The sequence below is a fragment of the Entelurus aequoreus genome, linkage group LG19, assembly GCF_033978785.1.
Source record: "Entelurus aequoreus isolate RoL-2023_Sb linkage group LG19, RoL_Eaeq_v1.1, whole genome shotgun sequence".
Classification (NCBI taxonomy): Eukaryota; Metazoa; Chordata; class Actinopteri; order Syngnathiformes; family Syngnathidae; genus Entelurus; species Entelurus aequoreus.
Genome location: NC_084749.1, coordinates 38,869,443 through 38,882,976, shown reverse-complemented (window position 1 = coordinate 38,882,976; position 13,534 = coordinate 38,869,443). Strand labels below are relative to the sequence as shown.

Here is a 13,534-nt window from a genome sequence, read left to right as displayed (position 1 = left end):
AGGCCACAGGCATCTCGAATTTAGAATAATTAAAATATGACTGTTGTACAAACCCCGTTTCCATATGAGTTGGGAAATTGTGTTAGATGTAAATATAAACAGAATACAATGATTTGCAAATAATTTTCAACCCATATTCAGTTGAATATGCTACAAAGACAACATATTTGATGTTCAAACTGATAAACTTTTTTTTTTTTTGCAAATAATCATTAACTTTAGAATTTGATGCCAGCAACACGTGACAAAGAAGTTGGGAAAGGTGGCAATAAATACTGATAAAGTTGAGGAATGCTCATCAAACACTTATTTGGAACATCCCACAGGTGAACAGGCAAATTGGGAACAGGTGGGTGCCATGATTGGGTATAAAAGTAGATTCCATGAAATGCTCAGTCATTCACAAACAAGGATGGGGCGAGAGTCACCACTTTGTCAACAAATACGTGAGCAAATTGTTGAACAGTTTAAGAAAAACGTTTCTCAACCAGCTATTGCAAGGAATTTAGGGATTTCACCATCTACGGTCCGTAATATCATCAAAGGGTTCAGAGAATCTGGAGAAATTAATGCACGTAAGCAGCTAAGCCTGTGACCTTCGATCCCTCAGGCTGTACTGCATCAACAAGCGACTTCAGTGTGTAAAGGATATCACTACATGGGCTCAGGAAAACTTCAGAAACCCACTGTCAGTAACTACAGTTGGTCGCTACATCTGTAAGTGCAAGTTAAAACTCTCCTATGCAAGGCGAAAACCGTTTATCAACAACACCCAGAAACGCAGTCGACTTCGCTGGGCCTGAGCTCATCTAAGATGGACTGATACAAAGTGGAAAAGTGTTCTGTGGTCTGACGAGTCCACATTTCAAATTGTTTTTGGAAACTGTGGACGTTGTGTCTTCCGGACCAAAGAGGAAAAGAACCATCCGGATTGTTATAGGCGCAAAGTTGAAATGCCAGCATCTGTGATGGTATGGGGGTGTATTAGTGCCCAAGACATGGGTAACTTACACATCTGTGAAGGCGCCATTAATGCTGAAAGGTACATACAGGTTTTGGAGCAATATATGTTGCCATCCAAGCAACGTTACCATGGACGCCCCTGCTTATTTCAGCAAGACAATGCCAAGCCACGTGTTACATCAACGTGGCTTCATAGTAAAAGAGTGCGGGTACTAGACTGGCCTGCCTGTAGTCCAGACCTGTCTCCCATTGAAAATGTGTGGCGCATTATGAAGCCTAAAATAGCACAACGGAGACCCCCGGACTGTTGAACAACTTAAGCTGTACTTTAAGCAAGAATGGGAAATAATTCCACCTGAGAAGCTTAAAAAATGTGTCTCCTCAGTTCCCAAACGTTTACTGAGTGTTGTTAAAAGGAAAGGCCATGTAACACAGTGGTGAACATGCCCTTTCCCAACTACTTTGGCACGTGTTGCAGCCATGAAATTCTAAGTTAATTATTATTTGCAAAAAAAAAATAAAGTTTATGAGTTTGAACATCAAATATCTTGTCTTTGTAGTGCATTCAATTGAATACTTGTTGAAAAGGATTTGCAAATCATTGTATTCCGTTTATATTTACATCTAACACAATTTCCCAACTCATATGGAAACGGGGTTTGTATATCTCAATGTATTTTCCAGTCACTATAATCCCAATTTATGTTTTGATTTCCCATTTTTTTGTAATGTTAATTGCAGTAATTGTTTTTTTAAATCTTTTTTTATGTACAGAAGAAAGAGTGGATGTGGGATGAAAATAAAATGATGGTGATGCAAGACCCCATTTACAGGTAAGCTACCATAAACCCTCCTCTTATATATATATATATATATATATATTTATTTTTTTTAAGAATTTGGCAGTCTACTGGCATACTGCAAATATGCAGCAGATAATTAATTTAATTTCACTTTTAAAAATTCTAAAAGGTATACTACACATAATATTTCAGGGCATTGTTGATCATGAGTCACTCTGTCTGTTGTGTGTTTATATTTATGTATTAACACCCTTTTGTAGATGACCTCTTATAATTTGCATAATTTCTGCCTTCCGTGGTCCTTTGTATCTGATTACCAAGTTAATGCATGATGCAAGAAACATTTCACTGAATATGAATATGAATATATTTACCTTTGCCCTCCTGGTATCCAGGGGTGTCTGAATACTTGCTTAAAGTAGTGACAAAGTCACCAACGCTGATTCTGCTACGTCTTCTTATTCTCTTCTTATTCTATGGCAGACTAGGTGCGTACAAGCCGTGTTAAAAAACAGACTTATTTGTGGAACTTAATTCCCCTGTACCCTGTATGCCTGGAAAATGCTTGTTGATTTAAAGATTAGGACCTGTAAGAGGTCTATAACATCGTATTTGCTTTAATTAGATTAGCAGGCGCTATTAATATGGCTTACTGGCTGCTTGACACATTTCCAATACTTTGAAATTTACACAAGGCAGTGAATTACTGCAACACTGGCCCAAATTGTAATAGAGGCACTAACAGTTCATACATTACATTTGGTTTGTTTGGTCCACGTGGTGAATTCATGTTTATTTACTGTTCATTCCTCAATATTTAGATATTACCTTGCACTCTTGTTCCATTAGCCAGAGAGCATGGCGTACATTAGCTGAGTGAAACAATGTTATTGTTTGGAGTCTTTCCCTATCCACTTGTTTGTTAGTTTCTCTGTTTTGTCTGCTTCCGTAACAGGGTCAAATTATGATTTTTATTTTTTTTTTACCTTTAAAACACTTCCTTGTAATCTAAATAACATATACCGTATTTTTTGGACTATAAGTCGCAGTTTTTTTAATAGTTTGGCCAGGGGTGCGACTTATACTCAGGAGCGACTTATGTGTGAAATGATTTATACATTACCGTAAAATATCAAATAATATTATTTAGCTCATTCACGTAAGAGACTAGACCAGTGGATCTTAACCTTGTTGGAGGTACCGAACCCCACCAGTTTCATATGCACATTCACCGAACCCTTCTTTAGTGGAAAATAAAATGTTACGTTTTTTTCAAATTCAAGACAAAGTTATGTTTTTTTACTGGTGCACAAAATGAACCGTGCATGAACATCACCTTGTTCAAAGAACAAAACCAACACAGTGCATGAACTCACAACAAATTACACACCTGCAAATCAGTCTGACTTCTGCTGTTGCCGTATCCATAATACGCCGATAGAGAGAAGTTTTTATTTACACGATGAGTCGGGTGTGTCTTGACCTTCGCGGCGGAGGCTCCGCCGAACCCTTGAGGCCGACTCACCGAACCCCTAGGGTTCGATCGAACCCAGGTTAAGAACCACTGGACTAGACGTATAAGATTTCATGGTATTTAGTGATTAGGAGTGACAGATTGTTTGGTAAACGTATAGCATGTTCTATATGTTATAGTTATTTGAATGACTCTTACCATAATACGTTACGTTAACATACCAGGCACGTTCTCAGTTGGTTATTTATGCGTCATATAACGTACACTTATTCAGCCTGTTGTTCACTATTCTTTATTTATTTTAAATTGCCTTTCAAATGTCTATTCTTGGTGTTGGGTTTTATCAAATAAATTTCCCCCAAAAATGCGACTTATATATGTTTTTTTCCTGCTTTACTATGCATTTTCGGCCGGTGCGACTTATACTCCAAAAAATACGGTAATGGTGGTTCTTTGGTTAACATTTTGCATAGATTATGGTGAAATAACTGAAAACATATTTTATATTCTAGTTTCTTCAAAATAGCCACCCTTTGCTCTGATTACTGCTTTGCATACTCTTGTCGTTCTCTCGATGAGCTTCAAGCACAACTGTGAAGTGAAAACCATTTCAGGTGACTACCTCTTGAAGCTCATGGAGAGAATGCCAACAGTGCAAAAAAGTAATCAGAGCAAAGGGTGGCTATTTTGAAGAAAACTAGAATATAAAACATGTTTTCAGATATTTCACCTTTTTTTGTGAAGTACATAACTCCACATGTGTTCATTCATAGATTTGATGCCTTCAGTGACAATCTACAGTCATGAAAATAAAGAAAACACATTTAATGAGAAGGTGTGTCCAAACTTTTGGCCTGTACTGTATATATTATGAAAGAGTAGCATTTTTATACCCAAATAAAGTTTAAAGGGGACTTATGATTAATTTTGTCTTTTCTGACTTATAAAAATGATATTGAAATGTTAGATACAGTTAAACAATACATATATGATGTCTATGGTTGTGATACGTTTGCCAGGGATGATGTTATCATTTTATTGTTGATTGCTACAAAATAATAAAGTTGTTTATCAAGGAAAAAACTGTTGTCAGTGTTACTAAGCACCTGTTACTAATGGTAGGACCGAGTTTATTTGCTTCTGCTCCTTTAGAAGGACAGAATAAACTGTTTGTGGTTCACTTTATTAAAACTTCACTTATCACGCAATTACGCGCAGATTTGCGAGATCTCTGCGCTATTTTGCTGCACGGTGGAGCCGCAACAGAATGGCAGAAGGGATTGCTGGACTCTGGATAGCGATGCTGTTCCGTGGCGGTTTCGGTAGCGGGGGGTGTATATTGTAGCGTCCCGGAAGAGTTAGTGCTGCAAGGGGTTCTGGGTATTTGTTCTGTTGTGTTTATGTTGTGTTACGGTGCGGATGTTCTCCCGAAATGTGTTTGTCATTCTTGTTTGGTGTGGGTTCACAGTGTGGCGCATATTTGTAACAGTGTTAAAGTTGTTTATACAGCCACCCTCAGTGTGACCTGTATGGCTGTTGACCAAGTATGCTTGCATTCACTTGTGTGTGTGAAAAGCCATAGATATTATGTAATTGGGCCGGCACGCAAAGGCAGTGCCTTTAAGGTTTATTGGCGCTCTGTACTTCTCCCTACGCACTCCGTACAGCGGCGTTTTAAAAAGTCATAAATTTTACTTTTTGAAACCGATACCGATAATTTCCGGTATCACATTTTAAAGGATTTATCAGCCGATAATATCGGCAGTCCGATATTATCGGACATCTCTAATTTTTTTTTTTTTTTTTTTCCTCGATTCCGCCAGTATTTTGTTTTGTTTATATTTGACGGGGCAAATTTCCGTCCCTGTTTATTGCGTTTTTATTGATCGTCTTCAAAGTAATGAACTTTCCTGTACAATTTCTTAAAGGCCTACTGAAATGAGATTTTCTTATTTAAACAGGGATAGCAGATCCATTCTCTGTGTCATACTTAAAGTTAAAGTAAAGTTAAAGTACCAATGAAATGTGTCCTCTGCATTTGACCCATCCCCTTGTTCACCCCTTGGGAGGTGAGGGGAGCAGTGAGGGGAGCAGTGAGCAGATCATTTCGCGATATTGCCATATTTTTGCTGAAAGGATTTAGTAGAGAACATCGACGATAAAGTTCGCAACTTTTGGTCGCTGATAAAAAAGCCTTGCCTGTACCGGAAGTAGCGTGACGTCGCAGGTTGTGGAGCTCCTCACATCTGCACATTGTTTACAATCATGGCCACAAGCAGCGAGAGCGATTCGGACCGAGAAAGCGACGATTTCCCCATTAATTTGAGCGAGGATGAAAGATTCGTGGATGAGGAAAGTGAGAGTGAAGGACTAGAGGGCAGTGGAAGCGATTCAGATAGGGAAGATGCTGTCAGAGGCGGGGGTGACCTGATATTCAGCTGGGAATGACTAAAACAGTAAATAAACACAAGACATATATATACTCTATTAGCCACAACACAACCAGGCTTATATTTAATATGCCACAAATTAATCCCGCATAACAAACACCTCCCCCCTCTCGTCCATATAACCCGCCAATACAAATCACACACCCGCACAACACACTCAATCCCACAGCCCAAAGTACCGTTCACCTCCCCAAAGTTCATACAGCACATATATTTCCCCAAAGTTACGTACGTGACATGCACATAGCGGCACGCACGGACGGGCAAGCGATCGAATTTTTGGAAGCCGCAGCTGCGTACTCACAGTACCGCGTATCCAACTCAAAGTTCTCCTGGCAAGCGTCTCTGTTGTCCCATCTCCACAAGCATGCATATCCAACTCAAAGTCCTCCTGGTAAGAGTCTATGTTGTCCCAGTTCTCCACAGGCCAATGGTAAAGCTTGACTGTCATCGTTCGGGAATGTAAACAATGAAACACCGGCTACGACGTAGCCGCTACGTGTTTGTGTTGCTGCAGCCGGCCGCTAATACACCGCTTCCCACCTACAGCTTTCTTCTTTGCTATCTCCATTGTTCATTAAACAAATTGCAAAAGATTCACCAACACAGATGTCCAGAATACTGTGGAATTTTGCGATGAAAACAGGCGACTTAATAGCTGGTGTCCCAAAATGTCCACTACAATCCGTGACGTCACGCGCAAACGTCATCATACCGAGACGTTTTTAACAGGATATTTCGCGGGAAATTTAAAATTGCACTTTACTAATCTAACCCGGCCGTATTGGCATGTGTTGCAATGTTAAGATTTCATCATTGATGTATAAACTATCAGACTGCGTGGTCGGTAGTAGTGGGTTTCTGTAGGCCTTTAAATTTTGATTCGCCGAAAGTTTTATCAATCACCAATACTGCCTCAGTTTGCTCTCAGACAACTTTACCGCCAGGGGCTGTCGAAAGAAAGACTTCATGGTAAACACTAAGGTGAGTGTAAAGTCAACCTTTTAAACTTCATCCTGTGCCATGTCTCCAGTAAATGACTTGTTTTAGTCTTTGTGAGTCCATGGAAACTTCACTTTTATCTCCCGCTGGATCAACATTGTTCAAGGATGGAGACAGGCTAGCTGTTAGCTTCAAGCTAACCAGCACCCGACCAGACTCCTCAACCCCAAAAACATACTTTGCAGGTCAACAAACGGGGCAAATATGTGCCTTTTGAAGTGTTATTGTGTGAGGAGCGTTCAAAAGGAGTCTCTTGGAGAATTGGCTGACAAGTTAGCAGGTGTCGCTCGCATCGCTGACAGTGACGTCATCATCGTCATTGGTTACTGAAGCAGAGATGCGGACTGTGCGTTATGGTAAACGTGCATGCATCGCCAGGCTCTGCTTTTTATCGATTGACTAATCAAATAAAATTTTTTATTATATTTTAATATCATTAAAATAAACAAAAACATAACAAAAGTGGAATAAAAAATCCTACAGGTGAAATGTAATTTAGTTTCAATGTTGACTAATAAAACAAAGCTTTTTTTTTTTTAAACTGTCATTGCTCAAAACATAATATTGAATCAAAATCAATGTTTTTTTTAAGAATTATTGACCTATCCAAGGCTCCGATTACTTCACATCAAATATTCCACTCTAAAAAAAAATTTTTGTGGAAGATTTGGCATATTTTGTGTGTTTGCCATAAAAAAACATACGTTTTCTTTCACAAAAAGGGCAGAAAACAAACAAACAAAAAAACAACATAAAAAAAAACAACCAAAACTTACAAATGAGGGTTGATGTAGACTCTAGATATTTAAGCGTTAAATAAATAATGTATGTATGCCCTGGCACACGATTATCATCATTTCATGACCGAAGCAAAAAACTTTTTACACTTTTATACTGAAAAAAATTAACCTACAACCTATTAAATAAAAATATAGAAAAAACTACCGGCAGCGGTAAAGTTTAGATCCATGAAGGAAAGAAGAAAGTAAATGAATGTTTATAACTGAATAAATTTACGTACGCATACACATTTTTTTGATGAATTAAGTAATGTTTATGACAACCTTTTTCCAAAACAAAATATAGAATGTGAGATACAACAGGATAATGCATAGATTTATCATTTGTTTTCAAAACGCTTACAAAAATGTGGTACCCCAAAAATGTACTGTGGGACCCCATTTTTATGATTTGATGGGGTCCCTGGGACCCCATTTTGAAAATTCCAAGCGCCAACACTGGCACTGTGCTGCATGTGGGACTCCGGCAGTTTTGATGATTGATTGAAACTTTTATTAATAGATTGCACAGTTCAGTATATGTTCCATACTATTGACCACTAAATGCTAACACCCGAATAAGTTTTTCAACTTGTTTAAGTCGGGGTCCATGTAATCAATTCATGGTAAGTTCATGGTAGTTCATCCAAGGCATAATTAAACCCACCGCTGGTCAAAGTAGCCGTCATGACATGAAAATCACGCAGAGGAAAAGAGATGCGTCTGTCGTGGCACTTTTATGGTCTGGTATTATTGTTCTGCATTGGCAGAGGTTGTAATATTTATATTATCATTACTAATAATCTACTTTCAAAAATATTTGGGTTTATGTTCTGGACTACTGAACATCTCCTTTGTAGCGATTAAAAACTTTTGTTCGTCATGTCGCTGAACAGAATAAATAACCAATAAAAAGTGACTTGAGGTCATGCTGTTGTAATGGATGTTTGCTTACACTGTCCTTGGCCGCCTATTGTAGCCTCTTTGTCATCCACCCATTTTTAACTGGGTTGACAGGCCTCGTATTGCTGTCAACAGAGAAGTTCTTACAGCCATTTTACAATGTCAACATTAACACTTTTTGTGTTTGTTAATAGGGCACTGAGTGCATCGACAGCAGGCGTACACAAACTTTCTGTCTACTGTAACTACTATTGATTGGCCAGCAGGCCAAGAACGTGTTGCTTGACAATTCTGATAGGCGAACATGTCTATCACTCAAATGCAGTAGATGGAGGAGAAACCTTTTGCGCATCGGTTATTGCAGTAATTTAAACTTCAATGTTGATTCAATGTTGTGCAGCCCTAGAAAATACACATACCGGAAATTACTTGTAAATTTTATTTCAAAGCACATTGTGTTGAAACAGAGGAATAAAAGAAAATAGTGAAGTTTTACAAAATAAATAGAGCCATATTAATTTTTTTTTTGCATCACAATATTGCAGAGAGTTTGGAATGTAAGCTGTTCATGGGTGCTTGCTGGAACAATTCATCCACACAGACTGTTATTTACACTCCAGTATGAATGTTGATGTTGTTCAGAAAGTTATTAATCTGCCTGGTCTCTGAAATAAACCCAAAAAAAAATAAGTAGAGATGTCCGATAATATAGGCCGATAAACGCTTTAAAATGTAATATCAGAAATTATCGGTATCGGTTTCAACCTCCCGATTTTCCCGGGAGACTCCCGAATTTCAGTGCCCCTCCCGAAAATCTCCCAGGGCAACCATTCTCCCGAATTTCTTCTGATTTCCCCCCGGACAACATTTTTGCGGGCGTGCCTTAAAGGCACTGCCTTTAGCGTCCTCTACAACCTGTAGTCACGTCCACTTTTCCTCCATACAAACAGCGTGCCGGCCCAGTCACATAATATATGCGGCTTTTACACACACACAAGTGAATGCAAGGCATACTTGATCAACAGCCATTCAGGTCACACTGAGGGTGGCCGTATAAACAACTTTAACACTGTTACAAATATGCGCCACACTGTGAACCCACACCAAACAAGAATGACAAACACATTTCGGGAGAACATCCGCACCGTAACACAACATAAACACAACAGAGCACATACCCAGAACCCCTTGCAGCACTAACTCTTCCGGGACGCTACAATATACACCCCCCGCTACCACCAAAGCCCGCCCCGCCCACCTAATGCATCATATCTGTAATGGACACGTGAAAGTAAACAATGTGATAAAGAACATTTTACATCAATCAATCTAGGGATCTAGATATCTGGTCAGGACACTCCTCACTCTATTGCCTTCAACTTCATTGTCCATTCCTTTTTGGTGACTTTATATACTCTGGACCTAGACGTGGAGTCCGCGACATACATGGCGGACAATACCTGATACTTTGCCAGTCCAAAAGCATTCACTGTTTTCCGTAGTCTTCCCTCGTCAGCCAGGTAATACAAAGCACACGCTACCTTTTTTATCACATCAATGGGACTCCGCATTCTCGTTGTCTCCCCTTCGACAAATGGACAAAGTTTTTCGGCAAGTAGAATCACAGCTGACCCGAACATTCGAAAGTTCTCTTGCCGTCTGAGATGTGCTGTATCCCAAATAGCTGCAATCGCGCATTTCCTTCTCTTAAGGTATTCATGTGTGATTTCCACAAGCGTCTGTACCTGTAGAAGAATGAGAAACACGGGCATGTCTGGATGACTCGCCTCCATCTTTCCAGTGGTTAGCTCCGGTTGTTATGAAGCTGGCTGTGGCGCGTTCTTTCTGACGTCACTTCCTGTGTGGGGCGCGGTCTTTCTGGCGTCACTTCCTCTCCGAACTCAGTTTGTAAACGATCAAGGAGTCCATACAAAGCTAAGAGCCGAAGAGTCAAGAAATACAAGGCGCACTTACCCGTGTAAAAAATTATCCAAGGATGGGAACCTTAAATGATGGTTTAGGCTAAATAATTATTTGTTTACGGAGTTATCCGGCTTAATGTAGACAGGGCCTCTAGTTTGTATTGGCACTGTGGAAGTCGCTTCCTAGCAGCTTCACTGTACACACGGCACAAGAGCCAAGCGTGCAGGTTTTAACAAGGTTTTAAAGGCCTACTGAAACCCACTACTACCGACCACACAGTCTGATAGTTTATATATCAATGATGAAATCTTAACATTGCAACACATGCCAATACGGCCGGGTTAACTTATAAAGTGCAATTTTAAATTTCCCTGGAAACTTCCGGTTGAAAACGTCTAGGTATGATGACATTTGCGCGTGACGTCAATGGTTGAAACGGAAGTATTCGGACACCATTGTATCCCAATACAAACAGCTCTGTTTTCATCGCAAAATTCCACAGTATTCTGGACATCTGTGTTGGTGAATCTTTTGCAATTTGTTTAATAAACAATGTAGACTGCAAAGAAGAAAGCTGTAGGTGGGATCGGTGTATTAGCGGCTGACTGCAGCACCACAACCAGGAGGACTTTGAGTTGGATAGCAGACGCGCTATCCGACGCTAGCCGCCGACCGCATCGATGATCGGGTGAAGTCCTTTGTCGCGTCGTCGATCGCTGGAACGCAGGTGAGCACAGGTGTTGATGAGCAGATGAGTGCTGGCGTAGGGGGATAGCTAATGTTTTTAGCATAGCTCTGTGAGGTCCCGTAGCTAAGTGAGCTTCAATGGCGTCGTTAGCAACAGCATTGCTAGGCTTCGCCAGGTTGGACAGCATTAACCGTGTGGTTACAGGTCCAGTGTTTGGTAGTATTGTTGATCTTCTGTCTATCCTTCCAGTCAGGGGCTTATTTCTTTTGTTTCTATCTGCATTTAAGCACGATGCTATCACGTTAGCTCCGTAGCTAAAGTGCTTCGCTGATGTATTGTCGTGGAGATAAAAGTCACTGTGAATGTCCATTTTGCGTTCTCGACTCTCATTTTCAAGAGGATATAGTATCCGAGGTGGTTTAAAATACAAATCCGTGATCCACAATAGAAAACAGAGAAAGTGTGGAATCCAATGAGCCCTTGTACCTAAGTTACGGTCAGAGCGAAAAAAGATACGTCCTGCACTGCACTCTAGTCCTTCACTCTCACGTTCCTCATCCACAAATCTTTCATCCTCGCTCAAATTAATGGGGTAATCGTCGCTTTCTCGATCCGAATCGCTCTCGCTGCTGGTATAAACAATGTGCAAATGTGAGGAGCCTTTCAACCTGCGACGTCACGCTACTTCCGGTACAGGCAAGGCTTTTTTTTATCAGCGACCAAAAGTTGTGAACTTTATCTTAGATGTTCTCTACTAAATCCTTTCAGGAAAAATATGGCAATATCTCGAAATGATCAAGTATGACACATAGAATGGATCTGCTATCCCCATTTAAATAAGAAAATTTAATTTCAGTAGGCCTTTAATGATCAATTGTTTTAACAGTCTTTCTCCAACACAACGTGACTTTTCGGTCACGTCCGTATCCTCTCTCCCTGGTTGCTCCCGGCCGCTTACTGTTAAAGACAACAGATGATTAGATTAACACGTACCACCTGTGAAATCTAATCACCTGCCAGCTGCGTCTCGCCGTCAGCACTGCCACGCCCCCGTCTGATGGTGCTCTGTCCCCAGCACCATGGACAGAGGCGGTGACCTTTGCTCCTGCAGGCAGCGCTGACAACATCTGCCTCCACAGGCACATATATCACCACTTATTGTGCATAACAATATGGATAATTGCGACCACCTTCTGCTCAAACGCAGACAGTCTTTCGATGGAGAATGAAGCACAACTGCCGCTTAACATGTCCTCTTTAGGAAGACCCCTTAGCTCTCCATTGAGGTGCCCAAAGTAAAACATTACTTCAGTTCCCGTGCTAAACGTCACAGTCAGGGATTTACAACTGTAGCTTTAGATATAATATACATTTTGACATGTATTATAAAGTGTACATTGTGTCCTTAACACTAACCCACAACAAAAATGGGAACATTAAATGTTTGATTTACATATAGTGTATGTTCCATAATATTTCTACGATCTAAGGAGTGTATCCCATCCGGAGATTTGTTGCAAGCATTTAGGCAGGTTTTTTCTGCAGAAACGGGAGCTAAAAACCAAGCGTACATGTAGTTATATTTTATATATGTTTTACTGTGTTACCAGTTAGCGTCATTTCGACAGTCAGTTCTGTTTTTTTCAACATTTTTACTGCAAAAGATTTTTGTGCTGCCTCAGCTTGAGATTCCTAAGACCCGATGAGGGTTGCCAAGGAACTGTCTTCCCATTCAAGTAAGCATTTTGTTTTTATAAACTGTCACAACAACTTAAAGAGCTTAATATACACTCATTGATTCTTATCTTCCTAAACATTGGTGCTGCGAATTAAATGTTTAATTCAGAATGGGATGAACACAAATAGAACATATTCCTCTAAACTAGGAAATTGAGTCACTCTCAAAGCAAATAAATCAGTGTAGATTTTTACAGGTCAAACTTTTGTAGGAGGAGGATGACAACAAAGACAGTAGGCTACTGTATGCTGTCTCACAGGTTTAAATTGTTTTTAATGAACACAAGCACCTGTGGGAATAGTGCATGTTGCAATGTGTAGACTTGCCACATATGGACTTATGTGGCCAATATATTTACAAAATACATTTTGTCCAAGAATTAAGTGGATGCGGCTTATAATTATGTGTGCTCCATAGCCTGGAAATTATGGGACAAACCCCAAAACCAGTGACGTTGGCACGTTGTGTAAATCGTAAATAAAAACAGAATACAATGAACGGGAAAATATGGACATCCTATCAGTCGTCATCCAGTGAGAGCAGACATCGTACAGTAAGCTATCGTTTTATTATGTTTGTAGTTTGTATTTTTGGTTTAGCACTTAGCAATACTGCTACATGATGCTTAGTGTTTCACTAAAGCTGGCTTTGTTTGGCAGAGCTTCTAAAACTTGTAGCTCATCCTATTCAGGATCAAAAGTATAAGTTTCTGGACCATCATTTGTCCCAAAGTTGTCGTTATTGGCTCTTACAAAGTCTGCGTGATTTGCATTGTTGTTGGGAGGGAAGGGATCTGCGGTTCCTACCTCTA

At 40.0% G+C, this 13,534-nt stretch overlaps 1 protein-coding gene across 3 annotated transcripts in view; it reads left to right on the top strand.

The window, feature by feature from the left end:
* The window catches only part of LOC133635361 (carboxyl-terminal PDZ ligand of neuronal nitric oxide synthase protein-like), a 264,836-nt gene that overhangs the window by 94,261 nt on the left and 157,041 nt on the right, over positions 1–13,534 (top strand). For all 3 annotated transcript variants that reach the window (XM_062028500.1, XM_062028499.1, XM_062028502.1), the window contains exon 4: positions 1,738–1,796. In XM_062028500.1, coding sequence (XP_061884484.1) covers positions 1,738–1,796 — 59 coding nt within the window. The remainder of the gene's footprint in view (positions 1–1,737; positions 1,797–13,534) is intronic.